Source organism: Miniopterus schreibersii, assembly GCF_964146895.1.
Source record: "Miniopterus schreibersii genome assembly, chromosome: 2".
NCBI lineage: Eukaryota > Metazoa > Chordata > Mammalia > Chiroptera > Miniopteridae > Miniopterus > Miniopterus schreibersii.
In genome coordinates this window covers 123,326,422-123,351,933 of record NC_138102.1, presented here as the reverse complement: position 1 = coordinate 123,351,933, position 25,512 = coordinate 123,326,422, and the positions used below count along the sequence as shown (strand labels likewise).

Here is a 25,512-nt window from a genome sequence, read left to right as displayed (position 1 = left end):
GATGATATGACTCGGACAAAACATTAAAACCTAATAAAAACAAAGTAAGTCACCATTCCACATATTATCTGTTAGATGTCAACATGAAAAAAGAAACAAAACTAACTCCCTGATCAAAACGAACTACAGTTCATGTTAATGCCAGGTACAATAAAGAAATAGGCGAATTTTATCTTGGTCATCACTCCCTCATTCCATCCCCCTTAACTTCTGGGTCTCTCTTTTCTTATCAGGTAGTTGTTAATTCCTCTTAAGTGTTAGTTGCTGAAGGTTTGTGGTTCCAGATTCCTTTATACTCCTAGAAATTACTGAGGACTCCAAAGAGATGTTGTTTATGTGGATTATATCTATTTATATCTCAACTAGGTGATCAAGGTCAACATCAAAGATGATAAATCATGTTGATAGCATTTACTCTTGATAATAACGTCATAAAATGGTATTTACCTTTGTGGTCTCCTCCCAAAAACCCATAAGCCCAGTCTAATCATGAGAAAAACAACAAACAAATCCCAATTGAAGAACATTGTACAAAATATCTGATCAGTACTTCTCAATACTATCAAGATGATCAAAAACAAGTATCACAGCCAAGAGGACCCTAAGGAAGCTTGCTGACTAAATGTAATGTGCTATCCTACGGGGGATCCTAGAACAGAAAAAGAGCATAACTAAGGCAGTCTGAATTAAGTATGAACTTCAGTTAATAATGCATCAATATGGATTCATTAACTGTATCAAATATAGGATACTAAGATGATAATAATAGGAAAAACTGGAGACAAAGTATACGGCACCTCTGTACTATGTTCACAATTTTTTTCTGTACAGCAGATCTTGAAATAATGTGGTTTTCAAGGCTGTATAAAGTTGATGAGATGCCACAGGAACTTAATTCTTGTTTGTATCAATTAGCCCATGGTAAAACTGGTTTTGTTATACATCATTTTGTTTCAAGTCACAGAACCTATTGACGATGTTAAGTGAAAACTTACTGTAACCCTAAAACTAGTCTAAAAAATTAAGTTTATTATATTTTAAAAAAAACACTGCTTAGAAAAAAATTAAACTAGGAAAATCTGAGAACAAGAATACACAAGCACACACTCCATTATTCAGCAGAACAACAGCATCATCACATTTCACATAGTCTCTGAAAAAATGCACTGTACACTCATGAGAGAATGAGAAAAGGAGCAATTAATATCAAATACCATCATATTGCTACAAAAATAATTTCGACCTCACAGATTCTATGAAAGGGTCTGAAAGAGTTCTACAGTCCTGGGAACAGAATTCAATACAATATCCAAGCAAAATGGAAACAACAAAAATGTCTGACTTGTAATTCTGTTGACATACTGTATAGATGACTGGCTGTATTTCTTTTACTTTTTAAACACTAACCCTCCAACCCAGTTCCTGAAATTTACTAAAGAGTCCTATCATATACCAGCAATTTATTTACATTATTCAAGCCTCTAATAAAAACAAGAACAACCTCTAGTAAGTCCCAAAAAATGAAGATATAAGGTAGAATTAAATACCCACACAATAGAAAATATTGAGCAATATTTTCCCACTTAGGTAGTTCAAACAGTACAAATATTTAAATACTGCTAACTTGTAACTTTCAAAAGTTAATATAGCATAAAGCATACTATCAAATTGTTTTATCCTTTTATTAAATGTCTCCCTTTAGTAGAAGGTTTAATAAAGGTGGAAAGACAAAATACCTAACAAAATGTAGGTTGGTTGGCTTGCTTGCTTTAAGGTAGTGGCTAGTAAGTCATTCTCTCCAGCTCCCATTTTTCTAAGTCAGTTAGAATATTAATTTATACCCCTCTTGAATTAACATATCTAGGCAATGGTCATCAGTGGCTGCTATTATCGCAAGAAAAGAGACAGACTAATTATGTGTCTCCTTATGGTAATACACAACACGATCAATGAAGTATTACTATAAAAAAAAATTGAACCTGAATCTGAGCAAGCATCCAATTCTAATGGCTGATTTGCAAGAAAGATAAGTGACTGAAGAACACATTAAACAATCACCATGGGAAAAATCCAGATTGTGGGGAAACTCTACAGGACAAGCTACTTTATTTCTTCAATATATTGAAAAGAAAAATTAAAAACAGATGGGTGGGAGACTTAAAATATTTAAAAAGGCTTAGTAAGTGACTTACCAACTAAGTCCAACACAAAAACTATAAAAAGAATATGAGGCAAGCAGGGAAGTTTAATCATTGATTAGTTGTTTAATTACATTAAAGAATTACTCATTTTTAGGGCAGTAATGGTACTTATGGTTAAAGTTTTAAAGAAAAGTTTATATTTTAGAGATATATACTGAAATACTAATAAAAGAAATTATATAACTGGGATTTGGTCAAAAAAATATGAGGTAGAAGGGTGGGAATATAAATGAAACAAGACCAGTGTAAGTTAATAATTGTTGAAGATGGAAGATGGTACATGAGGATTCATTACACAAGTCCATCCTTTTGGAATATACTTGAAATTTTTCATAATCAAAAGTTTAAGAAAGATAACTTCTATTAACATTCTTGAATGTGTGATTAATATAAACTGTTACAATTAGCAAGTAACTATTGGGAAGATGAAGCTATTTTAATATAAGAGAGTAAGAGTACGTAGGTAACAAATTGGTGACTAAAATTTCTAGTTATTGTATTACTTTACATAAGAAGAGCTCTGCAACCTAAGAATTACATAATTTAGGGTCTCAATTTTTACTGAAAACTCCCCAGGTGAGATGCGCCACCAGACCACAGATTCTGGATTATCCAGGACCCACTTCACTAGACTGGGAAGCACCAGAGGTTAGTACTACAGCTACGATAGGAAGAATAACAGCCTCCCAAAGATGTCCACATCCTAATCTCTGTGACCTGTGAATGTTATCTTATATCTTACACGATACAAGGGACTCTGCAGATGTGATTAAAGTTAAGGATCTTGAGATAGGGCAGGTAACCAGAATTATCTGAGTGGGCCCAACAAAATCACAAGGGCCTTCTGAAAAAGCAGGCAAGAGGGTCAAAGTGAGTAGTAAGAGATGAGACAACAAAAGCCAGAGGTTGAAGTGATGGGAGCAAGGGACCATACGCCAATGATAAAGGCACTGATAAAAGCAAGGTAATGGATTCTCCCCTCAGACTTCTGATATCTAGAAATGAAAGATAATACATTTGTGTTGTTCTAAGCTACTGAATTTGTGGTAACTTGTTATAGCAGCAATAGGAAACTAGCATAATGACCAACAGTAAAATTTAACAAATAAACCTATTTAAGTTCAAGTATAATGATTCCAGCTGCCTTTTGAAACACTGGGTTACCTACAAGTACATGTGTCCACACCAAGCATGGACAACCAGCTGTCGGGGAATACTGTATATGTAATTCTTACATTAGGCAGATCATCAGACTAAGTAATCTCTAAATTTCCCACAAATACTAAAGGGAATAGTAGCCACAAGACTGAGAGGTTTGCAAAGGCTCTGCTGGGAGCATAATCATTGTTAAATGAGAAGAAAAGCAAATAGGCTTCTACTGAGGCGATCCTGAAATATTTAAACATTAGCCAAACACCTAATACGCAGGTCTCAAAAAATATTCAAATATTAGATAAGAATATGCACCAGATTTGGTAACCCTTGAACTGTGACTAAGGCCCATTTATTATAAGTGAGACAAGAAACTTCACAGCTCTTTTCAAACTACTTTATTATCCATTCCCACTTTTCCGCGCAGCCCAGGGTGGGGGATGCAATAGAAACCAAGTGCCATTGTACAATAATACTTTGGGAAGATTGGTAACTGGCATGTGGATAACTTATAATTGATTTGAATGCATACATGTCTTACAGGGAGTTATTGGAAAACTGTACACCAAAAATACTGTCATTACAAATATGCTATGACTAAAAACACACAATATACTAAATCAATAATGACAATGATGAAGCTAAACTAACAGTATTTATAACAACAAAAATAGCAACATTTAAAAACTGTGACCCACTCAAAATAACAGTACTTCATGAACCAAAAATTAAGGCAATTCCATTAATTTGCTTGCCCATATACTGCTGTATAAAATTATCAAATGTCATATATATTAGCCACACTTCTTAGAATATGACTTAAATGTCTCAATGAACTCATAACAATTTTACTCTATGAGCACCAAGTCACAGTAATTATGAAATACCTTACTAAGTATGTAAAAATGAAAGTTTTAGAAAGCTGGATCGTCTCTATGCCCATCAGAAAGACACTCACTGCATTTTGGAAATTATTGAACAATTTGTTTTATCTTTGCAATTCCTTCCATTTCAGAAGGCTGATTCAAAGTAGCCAATTTAAATTAAAATCTCAAGAAAAATTTCCTCAATTCAGAAGATACTAGAGCTAAACACTACTAAGGTTCACACAAATTTTTAAAACTTTTACTCTCTTCTTAAAAATCACTTATATAATAAATTTTTAATACGACAAACGATTTTGACCTCTAAAATACCTTATAAAGCAGTTTCCTTTGGTAAAAGAAATAATATATAAGATATTCAAAAGACTTAATGACTTTCCTTAAGGTAAGAAATGAATATATTCAATTTTTTTAATTTAAAAGAATACTTCAGTTTAGTTTACCTCAATTTATTAATAGAAAGTTGGCTCCTATACTTTAAGCATTTCTTAGTAGCTTATTTCTAAAGTGATATAAATTCTGGACTTTTACAAAATATTTTAAGACATATTAAATGTACACTTGTGTTCTGAAGTATATTTAGTACCATATATAGAGATTCAATCCATATTTTTCAATATTTACCATCTAAGGCTAACAACACTACCACAAAAATAGAACTATAGGCAATTGGAACAATGAGTGAGGAAATAAATTTTTTAAAAATAGAAAGATTAATCTCACGTAGAGAAAGAAAATTAATGGACACTAAAGTCAGACTGAGTCCAAGCTTTCACAACTTCACACTACACTACTATAATAGTATCTTAATTAATATCTTTATCTCTCCTCCAAATCACTTTATATCCTGCTTCCAGATTCATCTTATCCAGCTACATAAGTATATTCTATGACATACCATTGCCTACAGAACCAACTTCAAAATCCCTGGCCTGGCACTCAAAGTTTTCTATAAATTTGGTCCCTACCTGACACACTGATCATTATTTCTGTGAACACCACTCCCTTCCAATTTACCTTAGTCAATTTTTCTACTTATTTCCCCTGAATAACCCTGAGCAATTAACTCCCCATTTAGCTTTGTCACCTACTATTCTCCCTTCCTAGACTGCTCTTCCTATTCATTTTCAGTTCTGTAATCCATCCCTATTACCTGTGCTACTCAAAGTTTATATTCTCTTAAGAAGGCTTCTCTAACTACCCCAGTGTATAACAACCGCCCAATTTTCACAACTTATGACCTATGCCTTTGTTTATGTCCCTCACTTAACACACTGTAAATGCTGCTTCTGCTTTATTTATCTGTCCCTCTATCTAGTCTTCCCAAAAATAAACTTAATTCAAAAAGACCACATTGTGTATCTCTAGCATCCCCTTCACCTTTCAAAGTACTTGGCACAAAGAATACATTCCAAAAAAGTTTACCAATGATATTTTTAAAACCAGTGCATGCAATCAGATTTTTTAAAACACTGCCACCTCTTACTGACATGCTGCTTTCTATTTTCAAAGAACTGGCAGGACCAGTATTCTTGCCTATATATTTTTTATTGAAATAGAACATTTGCCTCAATATTTTAGGTAGAAACACTGAGAATCAGAGGAAGTGTAAAGCAAAAGTTACTAAATAGCCTTGGGCTTTTTTAATGTATTTTATTGCCTCTCCTGCCTTCTAATTATTTATCTTTTTGGAGAGAAGGCTTAATATTAGTGCTTATATTAACAATAATAATAGTAGATTTTATTTACTGAATATTTATAATGTTCAAAGGTCTGTAACAGGCACTTTATATATATTATCTCAGTTAAAACTCAAAACAACTCAAAGGTAGATATTACTATTATCTTTACTTAATAAATGAGGAAACTGGAAATCTGGAGAATTCAATTAATTACCCAGGTTTAACTAAGCGATAGAGCTCAGATTTTAACACAAAGCGAAATGTCTACAGAGCCCATGTTCTTAGCTCACTCCCCCTAAATGTAAACAGTAACTAGCTTAGGACATGCAGCTCAAAGGTGACATTTCATAAGTGAGTAACTCAAAAGCGGACCTCAACATCCGCTTCGAATAGAATAGTTCAATACTTCATACTGAAGCTACTGACGTTTTCTCTAAAAGACACTATAATATTTCATGGAAGAAACTTAATGAACAAGTAGGAAAAACTGTTCTCACTGCTTTTTAAATAATTTGCTCCAACCTCTCAATATCAATAGTATTTAGGATAAAAAATGATTTAAAACTTTATTAATACAGTTCAGGTATTCTGGTATAGAATTTAATACTATCTATTTAGATACTCATTTTAAAAGGTAACGATAAATTTTAAGCAACTCTGTTCAGAAAGACAGGTATGTAGTTACTACCCTAGTGGCAAAGGAAAGTATTCAGAGACACACAGTTCCACCACTTATGCTGTGAACTCTTAGAGAAGATAATAAACCTCCTTGAGCCTATTTCTCTATCTATAAAAGTGAGGATAAACAAATATCTACCTTTAATGGCTGTTATGAGGATAGCCTGACAAAGACTTAGAAAATAGCAATTTTGTTATTGCCAGCATTTTTATTATCGCTAAGAAATTTCAAATATTTTAACTAAAAGAACTTAAGAAAGCCCATTAGCTTTAAATAAGATGCTACTTATGGAAAAGTAAACACCATATTCTAAGACAGGGCTCTAATCTTAACTCTTTTTCTGAAATTATAGTGAAAATAAAATAACTTACCACCAGTTTTCCATTTATAATCATCATGACAATAACCTTCACAAATCAAGCTAGTTCCATGTCCATTTTATTCTCTATTAAAAGATTATCATTTTAGAGTTTGACTTTTTTTTTTTTTTTACCATTTAAGAAACTAAAACAAGTTTGAAGCAGAAGTTCAAGAAAGGTTGGGAACAAATTAATACAGGTAAGCAAAATTGCAGTTTGCTGTCAATCATTAGACTATTCGTACATTTGAGCCTGAACAAAGGACATTCACTAAGTTAAAATTTACAAACATCTCAATATACTAGTGACTCTCAACTCCATAGCAATGTGAAAGATAGACAATTTGACGTTCACGTTATTCCAACAATACAAATTTGTCCAAGCATCTTCCACCTAACAAATCAGAGCTACCAAACCGACATTTTACGTAGTTACCAACCTTACTTTAGGTAACAGAAACATTCCTAATAAAGAGTGCATAAATCAATATTTAATGGAATCTCTCAAAATGCTACAGGAGAATTGAAAATGAAATTATCATGGAACAAAATTATTTTGTACAATTAACAAATCATCATTTAGTCTACCCTGCTGGTAGATTTTATTTTTCACTTATTGGTAAGGTATCCTTAACCACTACTCCTACTTATTTATTTTAATTTCAGAATACAATTCAATCACACTCATAAGCCAGCAATGTTTATTAAATCTTTAATAAAGAGAGATAGAAACATCAACGATGAGAGAGTCATTGATCAGCTGCAGCCTGTAACCCAGGCATGTGCCCTGACCGGGAATCAAACCCTGATCGCCTGGATCCTAGGTCGACGCTCAACCGCTGAGCCACATCTGGCCGGGCATGCTCTTAATTCTTAATCGTGTTAACTGTTTCATTCCTTTCGCCTGCTCATAGCTTCACATGATATAAGATTTGGAAGCATTTAATTTCCTCATCTTAGTGAAATTATCTTGATTTCCCTAAGGCAAAAGGTTTTTGGGAAAAACATAAACACAAACAGCCCTGGCAAGTGTGGCTCAGTGGTCATAGCACTGGTCCATGTACTGAAGGATCTCGGGTTCAATTCCTGGTCAAAGTCATGTACCTGGGTTGCAGATTTGATCCCCAGCTCCAGTTGGAGCTTATGTGGGAGGCAACCAACCAATGTGTCTCTCTCACATCAATGTTTCTCTCTAACATTGATGTTTCTTTCTTCCTGCCCTCTCCCCTCCATCCCGTCCCTTCCTTCCACCTGCTCTAAAAAAATCAATGGAAAAAATATCCTCGGGTGAGGATTTAAAAACAACAACACATAACACAAACTATTATATCAGTATGTCTTCCGTTACACAGCTGGGAAAGCGAGGGAAAAGAGGGAGGAGATGGGGCAGAAAAATCAGAAAACTGACTGGCTGTGCTCCAAAAGAGGATTTAAACTATCTGTAATTTTCATATCAACAGAGGAATTAAAGTATTATTTTAAAATACTTTTTTAAAAGTTTCTTTAAATACATTTTAAAATAAAATCATGGATTACATCAAACACTTCACAGCTGTAAATGACAGTACTTTATTACACTGTATTATGAACCACTCACCGAAGTTTGATCAGGTTCTCCATCTGTCAAACCTGCCTCCATAGTGAAAGAAGATAGGTTTATGCTTCTCTTTCCATTAATGTTCAGCCATCCTATGAATGTGGAAATCCTAGGGGGGAAAAAAATCATTTGTATTAGGAGTGGTATGAAGTTGTGGTAAGTGAAAAATAAAGCATTAAGTACATTAGGAGGGAGAAATCATTTTAGGCTGAGGTTACTGAAAAATTCAATAATTTTAAAAAAAAGATTTTGATATAGCCTTGAAAAATGATAAAGGTTCAGAGAAAATGTTAGAAGAAAATATTCCAAGTGAAGAGAAATAGCAAGAACAGAGTTAAAGACATGAGGTTGTTCAAAATTCAAGAAGATATTGAAATCTGCTTTTAATTAATAAAATAATATTAGATCTCAGTTTTCTCATTATTACACTGGCAAAAACTAAAGAATGTGCTAATATCCAACATTAGAGAGCATGTAGGAAAACAGGTATTCTCATACATTTTTGTGATAAGAATTTAAATCATGACTTTTTTGGGAGAACAACTTAAAATGCATATGCTTCCATCCAACAATTTCAAGGCTAGGAATTATTCCACATATATACTTCTACAAATGCACAAAGATACAGAAATAAACATATAACAAAGTAATAGATACGATGGAAAAACTGGAACAATCGTAATGTCCATCATTAGCAGCTTGCTTAAACTAGATTATAGAATAAAATACGCAACATTTTTAAAAATGAGATAGATTTAGACATACTAAACTAGAAAGAAGACCATAACACATTAGGTGGAAAAAGCAAATGACAGATGTTATATATAAAATACTCTCTGTGTTTCTGTATTTTTCAATTTTTGCAATGAACATGTATTACTTTTATACTTATTTTTATTTTGAAAGTCTTAGAAAAAGTATGTCTTCATCACAAGTCCTTTACTTCTGGATGTTTAACAAAATCTTTGAGCAGAATTTCTATAGTAACTACATGTATTTGGAAGTGTCTAATAACCTTTCTGATAATTCTTCCTTAAAACTGCTGACTAACAAAACCAAAACCAACAAATCAGTAGACTTCTAGTCATTTCTTGGAGTTCCATTTCTTGGAGGAAAAAAACCATTTCGTTTTTCTGCAAGTATAAATGACTGTACTTACATATAGATGCTGGTGAAAATACTTTTTAATTGGGCTTTAAAAGGATGTCATTTGGTTTCCTGATATAACCAAGAAAATTAGCCCAAGCTAAGCTGACATTTAACTTATGAATCTTACATACACTTCCTCACTCTATGTATTACCATACACTGTAATTATTTTTTCTCATGATCCAATTCTCTTCAAGGACAGAGACCGTGTTAATTGATCTGACTATCTAGCACTACTTCATGGTAGACATTTAATAAACATTTGTTGCACTGAATTAATACTGTCAACTCAGTTGGCTATATGAATAAATAAAATAATCCAAAATAGCAGATGATACAAAAATTATATAGCTATTGCTATAATCCAAGCAATGGTGGCTCATGCCAGAATAGTGCCAGGGCATGTGAAGAACAGTGTTAAATTCTTTAAATACTTTGAATATAGAGTCAAAAACATTTGTCAACGAATCAGATGTAGGTGTGAATTTTAAAAAAGAGGGGGAGGGTCAGAAACTTAGAAAGTTTCTGCCCTGAACAAATGGAAGAATGAAATTGCCATTAACAGATATGGAGTACTTTGTGGGAAGAGCTGGAGAGAGAAGGAATGAACATCAGGAGCAACTTTTGGACATATACACTTTGAGATATCAGTGAGACATCTGAGAAGAGATATCAAGGAAGCAGTTGGGCATGCAGATGTGAGGTTGAGGAAAAGAAGTCAGGCTAGAAATGTGAACTGGGAGTCTGCATGTAGATGGAATTTAAAACCATGAAACTGGATGAGATCTCCTTGGAAATCTGTGTAGACAGAACAGAGGACCACGATAAGAGCCCAGAAATACTTCAGTATTAAAGGATCAATATTTATAGAATGAATGAATGAATCTCAATTTTTGGTTTTCAATATGACTATATATAATTACTTTAGGCAAAGAGAGAACTATTCTATATAAAAAGCAAAAAAGACACAAAGTAAAAATCAAATTATAACATGACTAATTTTAAAAGGGAGCAGGGAGAGGAAAGAAAATATTAAATTAAGGGTAAGTACCCTAAATTCCTCACCTTTGATAAAAGGGAATTAAGAGATAATATTAATATATCAAGAAACAAATTTTTAGTATTTTCTTTGAAGCCAAAGACTAGAACTAAAAATCTGTAACAAGAAATCCTGGAAGGGGAGGGTGGGTGATTGGATGCTTAAAGTACAGGGTGAGGCAAAAGTCAGGTTACAGTTGTGAGTATGCAAAACATAGTTTATTCTTGTATTATTTATTATTGTATTATTTTCCATGTAAACAACTGTAAACCTACGTTTGCCCCATCCTGGATAAGCAGGCTAATTTCCCCATCATTCAGAAGTAAAAGTCAAAGATGTTTAAAGGATAATAAATAGAATAGAAAAGTTTTGGGGTTTTTAAAGTTAAAACAGTAATTAAAAATGAACTTAATGGCACTTGGTTCTAGGGAGTAGGCTTGAAGAGAAGAAGGGCAGTGTTTTCTGCGATTTTAATTTTTAAAACACTGTATGTTAGTTACTTCTACAACCAAAATGAATGTCTAATACATTTTTTGTATTAGAGTACAGTATATCCCAGTCCTAAAGACTTGTTTTCCCCAATTGCCAAGCTAAAACTAGGCCTGCATCCTAATTTAAACATCATTACTAGTTGAATTCAAAGTTTAAAGACTTTGAATTCTTTTATTTTTTTGTTATCAGTACTCTAGCAATTGTTGAGGAACAAGTGCCTCACTATCTACACTTAAACTTACAAAGTTTGTAGAAAAAGTAATTTTTATAAAAATTCTTCTCTATTTTGGACTTAGATTGTTATTTCAGTAACAGAAAAAAGGAAGGAGCATCTACTAAACAAGGCCAATGTCTTTAACCCATGTTGTTTAATCCCACAATTTATGATGCTGTCTGTATTGGATGATGGCTGCCTCTGAAGGAAGCAGCAAGTTGTGTATGATTCGTTTATGGCTTCAAATCTCAAAGGATGCCCTAGAAGGCTTTTTTTGTTGTTGTTTTGTTAAATGCAGATGTAACAAAGAGAAAAATGCTCAAAAGCAAGAGTGTTATCAGTGAACACACCAGGCTTCTAAACGATAACATCTTATCACTGGAAACTGAATTAATTCAGTAACCTTAATCTCACTGCCAACTTGCCCCCCAAAAAATTAGATTGCAAATAAGAACAACTTGGTTAAGCTAGCCTGAACTAATTTACAGTATTTACAGTAAGTCAAATCCTAAAGGAAAGAATAATATAGTGAGAAATTAATTATATAAATATGACAGTTCCCAAAAAGCAAGCTAGCACTAAAATCTTACTCATAAACTGTGAAAGAAAAAAATTTTTTAAGCGATTGCTTTATTAAAGCAGTCTATCTACCCAAATGGCTTTCATCAAAATTATTGCAAAATAGTATGTTACATATGCTTCCCAGAGCATGATAATATTTAATATTTTGGCCCCTATCAATTATGTTAAGATTCCTTCCACTCTAAAAATAGTAACAGTGATGATGTTGATGATAATGGAAGACCAGGAGGCAGGCAAAAAGCTGGACACTGACAGCAAGGGGGAAGTAGGATAGAAATATGCAGGGCAAGTTATCCCACTGTGGCTGTACAACTTCAGGGCAACGGATGAGAAAGACATCAATCAGGGAGACAGAGAGAAGAAACAGACTGACCTCATCAATCCAACTCTTAGAAGAGGAAAAGGCATAGTAAGTGATCTGAAGATATAAAGGTGAAAAGGGGCGGGGGAATCTAGACGACTCCACTTATCTGGATTTCTCTGGAGCATGTAGGTATGTATTCATGCTCCAGAGCACCACTCCCTTCCAAAAAACCCTTGGAAAAAAGCACTTTATTTAACAAACATTAAATAAATGCACACTACTGTGCCTATGTGTGTCTATTTCAGTCATTCTAATCTAGTTTACATTTATTTAATAACTACTTGACAACACATTAAAGCCCCAAAATTCTGAACTAGAAGGGTGTGTCCAAATATTTTATACCTCTAGATTATATGAATTCATTAAATACTTAAGAGAGTCACCTCTAGATTAGATGAATTCATTAAATACTTAAGAGAGCCGAACTATTTTAGGTAAGTACGTATGTATATATCAATCATCCATCCAAGTGACAATGTAGTAAAAAACACACACAAAACATTACCAAAGACTTTCTTGATCTGTTGCTTTATAAAATACACACTACTGATGTAGAGTCCAGTCAAACAATATTGTTAGAACTTTGCCCAGGGGAAAAACAAGTAACTTAGTGTTAGCCTAAATTCAATGAAAAACAGGAAATCACTTCTACCAAATTTCTGGCAAGGTATGAAGCAAATTCCATTTCCCATTATCTCTGGACCAAGCACTAATATACATTATTCATAAAATGTATGGTTTATAAACCTTAATACCTATTGTTGCTCCACCAACAGTTGTATGTCATTTACAGGGCTCAAAACACATTTATCAAACATTTATTTAAGTCTTGCCATGTAAAAGACACTCTTCTAGATTCTGCACACAGGGAACAATACACATCATTCCTGTCCTAGCCAAGAGACAGCAAAATAAACTGGCTAGTATACTACAATGTAATAGCCTTACAACAAAGGTATGTATCACATGCTGTTATCTACAGCAGTACATAAGGATATTAAACCCAGACTTCTGGAGATGGTAGAGTGATAATACCCAAAAAAAACCCACACACAAACAACCCTTGCAAAGCCCCTTTATATTAAAAACAAAGCAATCAACTACCAGAAGTAGAGTATGTAAATAAACCTAAGTAGGATTAATTAATGCAGAACCTTTCAGAAATATTTACAATTTTGAACCTAGGCTTACATTTTTTTGTTAATCCTCACCTGAAGATATTTTCTCCACTGATTTTTAGAGAGTGAAAGGGGAAGGAGGGAGGGGGAGAGAGCAAGAGAGAGAAACATCCATTGGTTGCCCCCCCCCCCCCAGGAATCAAACCTGCCACCCAGGTGTGTGTCCTTGATAGGGAATCAAACCCTAGACACTTTGGTTCGAGGGCCAACACAAGCCAGGGCCTTGGGTTTACATTTTTATTTTGAGATTCATCTATTTGGTTTTGCATTTAGTAACAAACAAAACCAGTTTACATTATCTTCCAATAGATATATAATTCTGCAAAAGAATAAAGAACTGCCCTAGCCAGTTTTTCTCAGTGGTTAGAGCGTCGGCCTGCAGAGACTGACCGTCCCAGGTTCAATTCTGGCTAACGGCATGTACCTCGGTTGCAGGCTCCATTCCCGGCCCCAGTCTGGGCACATGCGGGAAGCAGCCAATCAATGTCTCTCTCTCTCACATTGATGTTTCTCTCCCTCTCTCTGAAAAGCAATGGAAAAGCTGTCCTTGGGTAAGGATTTAAAAAAGAATAAAAAACTGAAGTAATTTTAGATAAATTACTCCACAGTTTATAATTTTTCTTAAAAAATATGTGTGGAGAAGGAATAGATAGAAAGGTAATTTCTTAGTTTGAAAATAAACTGGTTACAATGCGATTCTATCATATATACAGTATATGTCAATGGGCATTTTTGAGAAAAAAAGTATTTATGAATGGCAGAACATAATTCAAAGTAATATAAGTTTTCCTAAAGGTATCAAGCCAACCTGCAGAAAGGTGCATAAGACCCCTCTTACTATATATTCATACTTGCCCTTTGAAACCTCAAGAGTAGAAAAAAAAATCATTCTAAAGTGAAATACATCTCATCTAGTGTGTCCTTTAGGGTCACTGCTTCCTTGTTGATTTTCTGGTCTGGAAGATCTATCTAGTGAAGTCACTGGGGTGTTAAAAGTTCCCTACTACAACTGTATTGCTGTTGATCTCTCCCTTAAAGTCCTCCAGAAGTTTTTTTATAAATTTAGGTGCTTCTATATCGGGTGCACCTATGTTTACCAGGGTTATATCCTCTAGTTGAATTGATCCCTTTAGTATTATGTAGTTACCTTTTAGATCCAGAGACACAGAAGCATGAAACAGACTGAGGGATCTCAAAGGGAAGGCGAGGATGAGGGACTGGGTGGGGAGAGATTAGTCAAAGAATTCATATGCTTATATGCATAACCTATGGACACAGACACTGGTATGGGGAAGGCCTGGGGGTGGGTGGATGCAGGGTGGAGGGGATCAATGGGGGGGGAGGGGACATCTGTAATGCTTTCAACAATAAAGATAAATTTTAAAATAAAAATTAAAAAATAAAGTGAAATACATGAAGTGTTTTTTAAAAAATAGCAAAATAGCACATAAAATAACAAACCCAGTAGCAACCAGACCCCAGAACCCAGTCTGTGGTCTCTAAATATCATTTTTCATTGAAAGACACCAGGCCGCCCGGCCGGGTGTGGCTCAGTGGCTGAGCATCGACCTGGGATCCAGGCAATCGGGGTTCGATTCCTGGTCAGGGCACATGCCCAGGTTGTGGGCTCGATCAATGACTCTCTCATCATTGATGTTTCTATCTCTCTCTCTCCCTCTTCTTTCCTCTCTCTGAAATCAATAAAGATATATATTAAAAATAAATAAAAATGAAAGACACCAGGCCTTCTTGCAGAAATGGCATATATCCAGGTCTAAGAAGACAAATGTACAAGACGAGCCTAGTGTATCTTGTATTCCAGAACCTACATATCTAAGCAAAAAGGCTCCCAAAGATTCCTGAGGTCATATAATGAAGAATCGGGAGTAAACCTGAAGGGGCCCTAATAGCCAAAGATGGGACAACTTTGTGGAGAAAATTTATATGAAAGAGCTGATCATCATTTCAAAAAACTTGAAAAAAGCAAATTAAACCTAAGAAAGTAAAAGAATGGAAACAAAGAGCAGAAATAAATGGCATCAAAAAATAAAATACAAAATTGAAAATCAACAAAGTCAGAAGTTAGTTCTTTGAAAAGAAGAAACTTAATAAATGCAAGGTAAGACTAAGCAAGGAAAAAAAGAGCAGAAATAACCAATATCATGATCGATAAAGGAGAAATCAAAACAAATTCTCCAAACTTTTAATATATCCTAAAAGGAAATTTTGAAGACAGTAAAATTGTGACTCAAGACATGGATGTGAAAATCTTAAACACAGTATCTGAAAACCAAATCTAGTTATAGGTAAAAAGGATCACCATCATAGTCAAGTTAAGTTTATCTGTTCCAAAAAAAAGAATCAATATAACCCACATTATAATAAAGGAGAAAACTCACATGTTCACTGTAATACATGATAAAAAACAATTTGATATAATTTATACCCACTCATGATAAAAACTATTACTAAACTATAAAAAGGAAGCCACCTTAATCAAAACTTAATCATCACATAAAACTCTCATAGAACATAAAACTCATATAAAACATCACAATGTGAAATGCTGAATGCCTTTGAAGGTGGAAAAGGATTTCTTAAACACAAAGAACTAATCATAAATATAAAAACTGATAAAGTACATTAAAAGAAACTTCCATTCATCAAAAGACATCATAAAGCCAATGAAAAGGCAAGCAGCAGTGTACAAGCGAGTTGCCACACGTGATAGACAAATGGCTCATATCCATAGTAGCATAAAAAACTCCTAAAAATCAGTAAGACATGTAAACCAGTAAGAAAATAAGGAAGAGACTGAATAGGTTTTTCACAAAAAGAGGACAAATAGCCAACAAGTATATGAAATGGAGCTTTAAAACCATAGAGATGCTACTACAAACCCATAGAAATAACTGGCATTAAGAAGACTGACAATACCAAGTATTGGTAAGACATGGAATTGAATAAAACCTCACATACTGATGATTGGGAATAGTACGTTAGTACAACCACTATGGAAAACAGTTAGGCCCTATCTTTCCTCTAAGGTTGGATATATGCAGACCCAGAGATAACAATTACACTCTCAGATTACACACACACACATACACCAGTATTTGAAAAAATGCAGTCACAATTATACCAAGAAATATATACAAAAATATTCACAGCAATATTATTTGTAATAGCCAAAATCTACAGGGGGGAATGTCCATCAACAGTAAAAGATACAAACAACTGTGGTAAATTCAAACAATGGAATACAATACACCAAAGGAAAACTACAATTATATAGATTGCTCTCATCAATAAAATACTGTCCTACATAACAAGTATATACAATATATAATCCAGTTTACATAGAGTTCAAAAATAAGACAAGTTAATCGATGGCACAGAAATCCCGATAAAGGTCTAGCTTTGAGGAAGATAGATGGGGTAATGATTCAGATGGGACAGAGGGAGTTTCTGAATGCTATCAGTGTTTCAATTCTTGACCTAGTCAGTGTTTTCACAAGAGTTGGCTTTAAAACAATACAATGAACTCTACATTTATTGTACACAGGTAAAAATGTGCTTTCTTTACAATAAAAAAATCATTCTAAGGCAAAAATAATTTAAGAAGTAGGTGGGAAATGGGGTAAAAATCATTTTAGAGTTCTCAAACTCTAAATTTCTGATAAAATCAGTGGCCCACTAAATCTAATATAATATGCCATAATATATTAGCACAGTTTAGCATTCTTACAGCACAGTGAGTTGATGCTGTAATTCTATTCTTTGGATACATGTAGGAACACTTTCTAAATACAATCACCTTGTATTACATCAGCTAAGTTGCTTAAGTAGAAAATAATTTGGATCTTCATACTGAATTCTACTGCAGAAATGAAAGAGTAAGGTGACAACTTAAAAGCAGGCAATAGCAAGCAATAGGAAAAAAAAAAGCTTAAAGGCTAATAAAATAATCATTTTCATGCTCTCTAGAATGTTTCTGGAGATCATTGTAATTTTAAAATTTCAGGTGAGGTCTTGAAAATATTTTATACTAATTACCTAATATAGATGAAATTTTAATTATAAAAATAAATTAATAGTGCTTTATCAAATATCTATGACAAATATTAAACATAAATATTATCTATTTATTAATGTATTCATTTATATTCTTCCATCACCTGGTACTTTAATTGTTTCAAGAATGGTAATTAACATCCCTATAATTGTATATACAACACAGACAGGTTATAGTTGCTCAGATAGATGATAATGGTAAATTTCAAATATCTGGCTTCAAGAACCTAAGAAAAATCAAAATGACATACAAGAGCTTATTAGTTTAATAAAAACTACCAGAAACAAGAATCACAGTTTTCCCTCTCACTTACCTCCCACACACCATCCTGTAAAACATCTCAGAGAAAACAACTTTAAACAAAAGGCTATAAGAAGCAAAACATGGATAACTGTAAAGCTTTGTTATGAACTTCTTGGAATGAACAGATATTTCAAATGTGTTTAAATGAATGAATTAACTTGAAAAATACATACTAATATCATACTAGTTCTAAAAAGGAACAGACAAGAGCAAATGGACTCCATTTCTCCTCTGGTGCAAAACTGTTTCCTTCTCTGTGCACTTAAATTGCTTTAGTACAAAACTGAGCAAACTATATTTCTAAACTTGTTTATCCACCTCCCTCCACCATTTAGATCCAAAGCTCCATGATGACAGTTTATACTAATGAGCGCCTGATATGTGCCAAGCATTCCGCTACCTTCTGGAGAACCAAAGTGCACAAAATATGCATGGTCCGTGAACTCATGGACTTTATTTATACGAGGTCATGGGAAGCTTCTCATACAAAGTCATGTTTTAAGTTGAGACCCAAAAAATGAGTGGCAGTTAGCTAAACAAAGAAAGGCAAGAACCACAATCCAAGTAGAGAATATGCATAAGCCCTAAGGTGGAAAGCCACTCCTATATCCTTCTGTATTTCCCACAGCACTGCACACTGCATGGTAGATATATCACATTAGTGATGATGAGATAATGGGAGACGAGGTGTTAGCAGATGAAAGAATGGGAGAAAAAAATTACGTGTATACGAGATCATCCTATTTCACCCAACTTTGTGAATTGTGAACTTGACAATTCAAATTTATTTTTATTTTTTTTAATTTAATTTAATTTTTTTTTAAATATATCTTTATTGATTTCAGAGAGAGGAAAGGAGAGGGAGAGAGAGCTAGAAACATCAGTGATGAGAGAGTCATTGATCGGCTGCAGCCCACAACCCGGGCATGTGCCCTGACCGGGAACCGAACCCTGATCACCTGGATCCTACATCGATGCTTAACCGCTGAGCCACGCCCGGCCGGGTGACAATTCAAATTTAAACATGATATTTAATTAGACCTTTAAAAGAAATTGAACAAACCAAGGTGAGGGTCCATTAGTAGCTGCTTCTCTTAATCACAATAAGGTAATAAGGAAGAGAAGCAATTAGAGAGTGTACAGTTTTACCTTCTCCACTCTAGAACAAGGAAGTTCTCAAAAGAATAATGTGCTGCATAGAAAGAGCAATTTATTTTTTGGAAAAACATCACTTTACTTATCTGCAATTTTCTTCCAACAGCAATTCTTGTACTTTAAGAATCCAACATCAGGGTCCAAATCTGTCTTATAACCCACTAAATCAGCATTTAACACAGTGTGAATGATAATATCCTTAACTGTTCATAAAACATATCTTGGGTTTTCATAGTAGTCAAAAACAGAATTCCTAATTATACAAACATGTTGTGATTGCAGAGGAGTGTAAATAAAAAGACAAATGTTTTCTGCCTACTAAAACAAGTGTATTAAAAAGTGGTGTGTACAGAAAAAGACACACAGATCAGTGAAACAGAACAGAGTGTCCAGATATAAAACTGGAAAGCCACATGCAAAAGAGTGAAACTGGATTACAGTTTGCCCCCATTTACAAAAATTAACTCAAAATGGATCAAAGACCTAAAATATGAGATCTGAAACAATAAGTTACATAGGAGAAAACATAGGCACCAAACTTATGGACCTTGGTCGTAGAGAACTTATTATGAACTTGACCCCAAAGGCAAGGGAAGTAAAGGCAAAAATAAGTGAATAAGACTATATCAAACTATAAAGCTTCTGCACAGCAAAAGAAACTGACAGCAAAACAAAGAGGCAGCCAACTGGATGGGAGATGATATTCGCAAACATCAGCTCTGACAAAACTTTAATTTCCAAAATATATAAAGAACTCAAAAAACTCAACACCAAACAAACAACCCAATCAAAAAGTGGGCAAAGGACCTGAACAGACACCTCTCCCAAGAAGATATACAAACAGCCAATAGATATATGAAAACATGTTCAACCTCACTAGCAATTAGGGAAATGCAAATCAAAACTACAATGAGATACCACCTCACACCTGCTAGAGTGGCTATTATCAACAAGACAAGAAGTGTTGGAGAGGTTGTGGAAAAAAGGGAACCCTGATTCACTGCTAGTGGGAATGTAGACTGGTACAACCACCATGGAGAGCAGTCTGGCGATTCCTCAAAAAATTAAGAATAGAGCTACCATAAAACCCAGCAATCCCTCTCCTGGGTATATACTCAAAAAACTCAAAAACCTGTATTCGCAAAGATATATGCAGCCCTATGTTCACTGCAGCATTATTCATGGTGGCTAAGACATGGAAACAACCAAAGTGTCCTGTGACAGAGGATTGGATAAAGAAGATGTGCTACATGTACACAATGGAATAGTACTCAGCCATAAGAAAGGATGAAATACTGCCATTTGCAACAACATGGATGGACCTTGAGAATATTATACTAAGTGAAATAAGTCAGTCAGAAAAAGCTAAGAACCACAGATTTCACTCATATGTGGGATATAAAACTGAAACTCATGGACACAAACAGCAGTGTGGTGGCTGCCAGAGGGAACGGGGTGGGAAGTGAAGGGAGTCCTAATATATGGTGACAGGAAAAGATATGACTTTGGGTGGTGGGCACACAGTGCAATATGCACATCTTGACACATAGAAGCCCACACCTGAAACCATATGCTCATATTAACTGTTGTCATCACAATAAATTTAATTTTAAAAAAAGTGGTGTGATACTCTGATTTCTCTTCAGATCGTATCTATCTTCTGCCTTTAAAAAGTGGTATGTGGCCCCTAGCCAGTTTGGCTCAGTGGTTCGATTCCGGCCAAGGGCATGTACCTCAGCTGCAGGCTCCATCCCCGGCCCTGGTCCAGGTGCATACGGGAAGCAACCAATCGATGTGTCTCTCTCACATTGATATCTCTCTCTCCCCCTTCCACCTTCTCTAAAAAGCAATGGAAAAATATCCTTGGGTGAGGATTTTTAAAAAAATAATAAATTAAATAAATAAATAAAAATTGGTATGTAGTGACTTCCAGCAAGATGGTGGCATAGGTAAATCCGGCACTCTCCTCCTCCCACAGCCACATCAAAATTACAACTGAACTACAGAACAACCATCATTCAGAACTGCCTGAAATCTGGCTGAATGGAAGTCCTACAACTAGGGAAGAAGCCACATAAAGACCGGTAGGAGGGACAGAGACACAGAACAGGCTGGTTCCACACCCATGTGTGGCAGATAAAAATTGGGAGGGATATCTCAGCTGTGCAGGTCCCCCCTCAGGAGTGAGGGATCCCAGCCCCACACCAGGGCCCCCACCCCAGGGTTTCAGTGCCAGGAAGAGAAGTCCCCATAACTCTGAGGGACTGAAGGGAGATGGAGGTCTGTAGGAGTTCAGGCAGTTCCATTTAAAGGGACCACACACAGACTTACTTGGAATCACCACCTCTGGGCTCCAGCATGGGTCAGCAGCTTGAAAGAAGGGAAACTGAACTGTCCGGCATCAGGCAAGAGCTGGGGGAATGCAGCTTTCTCCCAGAAAGAAGTGCTGGAAGAGGCCATCACTCCTCTGATGAGCCCTCTTCCTGCAGTGCCAGCAGGTGGGCACCATATCTGAGACTCCATCAGCCTGGCTAATACTGTTCACTCCTCCCTGGTGATTCCCAGAGGTCCTACCCCTCCCAACTTTCATGTCCACCCAAGCTGTTTCCAGTAGCTTTTCCATACAAATGGCATGTCTTGGCTCATGCTTCATTTTCCTAAAATCTCTCAAAAAAGCAGCATATAGCCTCAGGGTATCCCATAACTCTCGTTAAATGACCTGAGACCTGGCAATAGCAGCAGTTGGTCTTAGGGTTGCCTGGGTACTTCTAAGACCAGCACAACTAGCAGCCATCTGCAGACTGCTTTGTAGCTCATGCCAGGTGACCGCCCCCCCGCAGAACATAGGTGGTGGCTGACCTTGGCCTAAACCTCCTGGGAAGCCTCAGAGCCAGCACACCCAGTGGACAGCTTCAGACCATGTCAACGCATCACCACTCAACCACCCCCATAAGCAACACACTCAAGGGGCAGACTCAGTGGGCACCAGAGACCCAATGAAGTAAGTCCTGCTCTGTGGAGTGGGCCCCTGCACAGCTGATCCTCCACAGTGGTCAGTAATACAGCAAGTCCTTGCAGCTGATCAGCCTGGGGGTGAATACTACTCACTGATGTGCCAACAGCAATCAAGGTTCAACTACAAGAGGACGGTGTACACAACCCACACTGGGCAGAGGGCACACTTTGAGTGTCCAGCTTGGGTAATTGGGGAAGCTATGCCACTGGACCCTACAGCACACCTACTACATTAAGCCACTCTACCAAGCCTGGAAGACATAGAAAGACTATATAATATATAGAAACAAACACACAGAGGCTGCCAAAATGAGGAGACAAAGAAACATGTCCCAAATGAAAGAACAGAACAAAACTCAAGAAAAAGAACTAAACAAAATGAAGACAAGCAACCTACTAGATGCCAAGTTCAAACACTGGTTTTAAGGATGCTCAATGAACTTGGTGAGAACATCAACAGCATAAAAAAGGGCCAGTCAGAAATGAAGGATACACCAACTGAAATGATGAATAATTTACAGGGAATCGACAGTAGATGAAGCTGAGAATCAAATCAGCAATTTGGAATATAAGGAAACAACACCCAATCAGAATAGCAAAAAGAAAAAAGAATCCAAAAAAATGTGTAAGGATCCTCTGGGACAACATCAAGCATATCAACATTCACATCATAGGGGTGCTGAAAGAAGAGAGCAAGAAATTGAAACCTATTTAAAAAATAATGATAGAAAACTTTCCTAACCTGGTGAAGGACATAGATATACAAGTCTAGGAAGTGCATAGAGTCCCAAACAAGATGAACCCAAAGAGGCGCAAACCAAGACACATCATAATTAAAATGCAAAAGGTTAAAGATAAAGAGAATCTTAAAAGCAGCAAGAGAAAAGCAGTTAGTTACCTACAAGGGAGCTTCCATAAGACTGTCAGCTGAACCCTGTCCAGGTGCCTCAGTTGATTGAGTGTTGTTCCATGCATCAAAAGGTTACAGGTTCAATTCCCAGTCAGGGCACATACCTAGGCTGCAGGTTCGATTCCCAGTTTGGGCATGTGCCAGAGCCAGCCAACTGATGTTTCTCTCTCACATTGATGTTTCTCTCTCTCTCTACCTTCCTCTCTCTCTAAAGATCAATGAAAACATATCCTCAGGTGATGACTAAAAATAAAAATTTGGGGGGAAAAAAAGGACTGTCAGCTGATTTCTCAACAGAAACTTTGCAGGCTAGAAGGTATTGGCAAGGAATATTCAAAGTGATAAAAAGCAAGAACCTACAACCAAGATTACTCTACCCAGCAAAGCTATCATTGAGAATTGAAGGACATGTAAAGATCTTCCCAGACAAGGAAAAGTTCATCACTACCAAACCAGTATTATATGAAATGTTAAAGGATCTTCATAAGAAGAAGAAAAAAGATTTAAAAATATAAACAATAAAATGGCAATAAATACATATCTATCAACAAATGAATGTAAAAAAAAATAAAGAAGCAGAACAGAAATAGACTTGTAGATACAAAGAACATTTTGACATTTACCAGATTGGGGGGGGGGGGGTGTGAAAAAGGTAAAGGGATTAAGAAGTACAAATTGATTGTGAAAAAACAGTCATGAGAATGTAAAATAAACCCAGATGGATGAGAGATTTATTGGGATGATCACTTACTAAATTATGTAATGTCTAATCACTGGGGTGTACACCTGAAACTAATATAATAATGTATGTCAATGAAAAATAAAAATGATTTAAAAATGAGTGGGAAAATCAAGAGAGAGAGGATCCACACAGAGTGAAAAGCAAATGTCCAAGATGATGCTAGGGATTTGCCAGGACAACACTAAGCAGTAGGTTGAGAGAACGACCAGTCCAGAGTAGAGCAGAAGGATGAGGCTGCAGGGAGATGTGTCTAAGGAATAAGAGAAAGAAAAGAAGATAAACAATGAGAAATAATCTGATGTGTCTGATCACACTGAGAGGAATTAATAGCTCTGTTGGAGAGGAATCAGTAATATGTATATAAAAATTAAGGAAATAAAAAACTGTGGCAATTATCAACTCTAGGGGGAAAAATCAGACAAAAGAAAGGAAATAATCAGCAGCAGCATTAACCATACATAGATCAGAGACCAATACTTAGTCATAGCATTATTTACTTCTATAATATAAACAATACTGATGTAACCAAAATTTGTGCTATAACCATTTTAGGAAGATGGGGAAGCAATAATGTGGATAGGGTGATATGAGTGCTATGTCCTTACCTTTAATAATAAGAGGTGAATAGATAATGACTAGAATAAATAGCCATCTAGACACTTTATAATTGAGAGTATTTGTCTCTGGTAGGGAGAACTAGGAAGTGGGACAGAGAATTGCTATTTTTCATTGTAAGCTTTGTGTTGTTTTAATAAAAGTGGATATGAAATTTAAAATAAAAAATAAAAATAAATAAAAAGTGGTACGTGTCAAATGTGGAAAAATTGGAACTATTGTGCACTGCTGGTGTGAAAAGAGTACGGTGGTTCCTCAAAAAATTAAAAATAGAATGGCCACATTATCCAGCAATTCCACTTCTGGGTATATACCCAAAAGAATCGAAAGCAGAATCTTGAACAAATATTTGTATATCCATGTTCATAGCAGCATTATTCAGAATAGCTAAAATGTACAAGTGTCTGCTGACAGGTGAATGAATAAGAAAAATAAGGTATACACAGACAACGGAATATTACTCAGCCTTTAAAAAGAAGGCAATTCTGAGGGTATTATGCTAAGTGAAATAAGCAAGACAAAACAACACATACTGTATGATTCCATTCATATGAAGTACCTAGAGTAGTCAAATCGAAGAGATAAAGTAGAATGGTGGTTGCCAGGAGCTGAAAGAAGGAAAAATAGGGAGTTATTGTTTAATAGCATAGAGTTTCAGATAAAAGGAGTTCTGGAGATGAATGGTGGTCACGGTTACACAACATATGAATATACTTAAATGAACTGACTTTACACTTAAAAATATTTATGATGGTAAATTTTATGTTATGTGCATTTTCCTACTTTTTTTTAATTAGGGGGAAGTGACGTGAATTTTTCACATTTAGAAATACTATAATTTGAGATCAGATTTAAGACATATCAACTTTCCTTAACAATGACAAATTTGTCCGGTTCCGTTTTGAAATAAATCAATTACAGTACCATTATGATGCCTCTCCATGATGCACTAGTTATTCACAGTAAATCCTTCAATCCTGATTTCGTTTCATTTGTGAGCAAATGACCCTGCCCTTCCTATAATAAGTTAAATCTTAAAATTTTCAAGTAAGCTAGACTATAAATTTGCTGCTTCTTAAAAACTGCCCATAAATTAAGTAGTTCTACAACTCAAGTGCCTACATAA

The 25,512-nt window shown here is 35.4% G+C and overlaps 1 protein-coding gene across 18 annotated transcripts in view; it reads right to left on the bottom strand.

The window, feature by feature from the left end:
- The window catches only part of OSBPL8 (oxysterol binding protein like 8), a 211,050-nt gene that overhangs the window by 98,707 nt on the left and 86,831 nt on the right, over positions 1-25,512 (bottom strand). For 7 of the 18 annotated variants that reach the window (XM_081129028.1, XM_081129025.1, XM_081129032.1 and 4 more), the window contains exons 2-3: positions 24,920-24,994; positions 8,554-8,662 (exon numbers count right to left, since the gene is read on the bottom strand). Coding sequence is in view for 9 of the 18 variants with exons in the window: in XM_081129032.1 (XP_080985158.1) it covers positions 8,554-8,662; positions 24,920-24,936 (126 nt within the window). In the remaining 9 variants the exon portion in view is untranslated. The remainder of the gene's footprint in view (positions 1-8,553; positions 8,663-24,919; positions 24,995-25,512) is intronic. The other 11 variants (XM_081129037.1, XM_081129029.1, XM_081129027.1 and 8 more) reach the window with 2 other exon arrangements.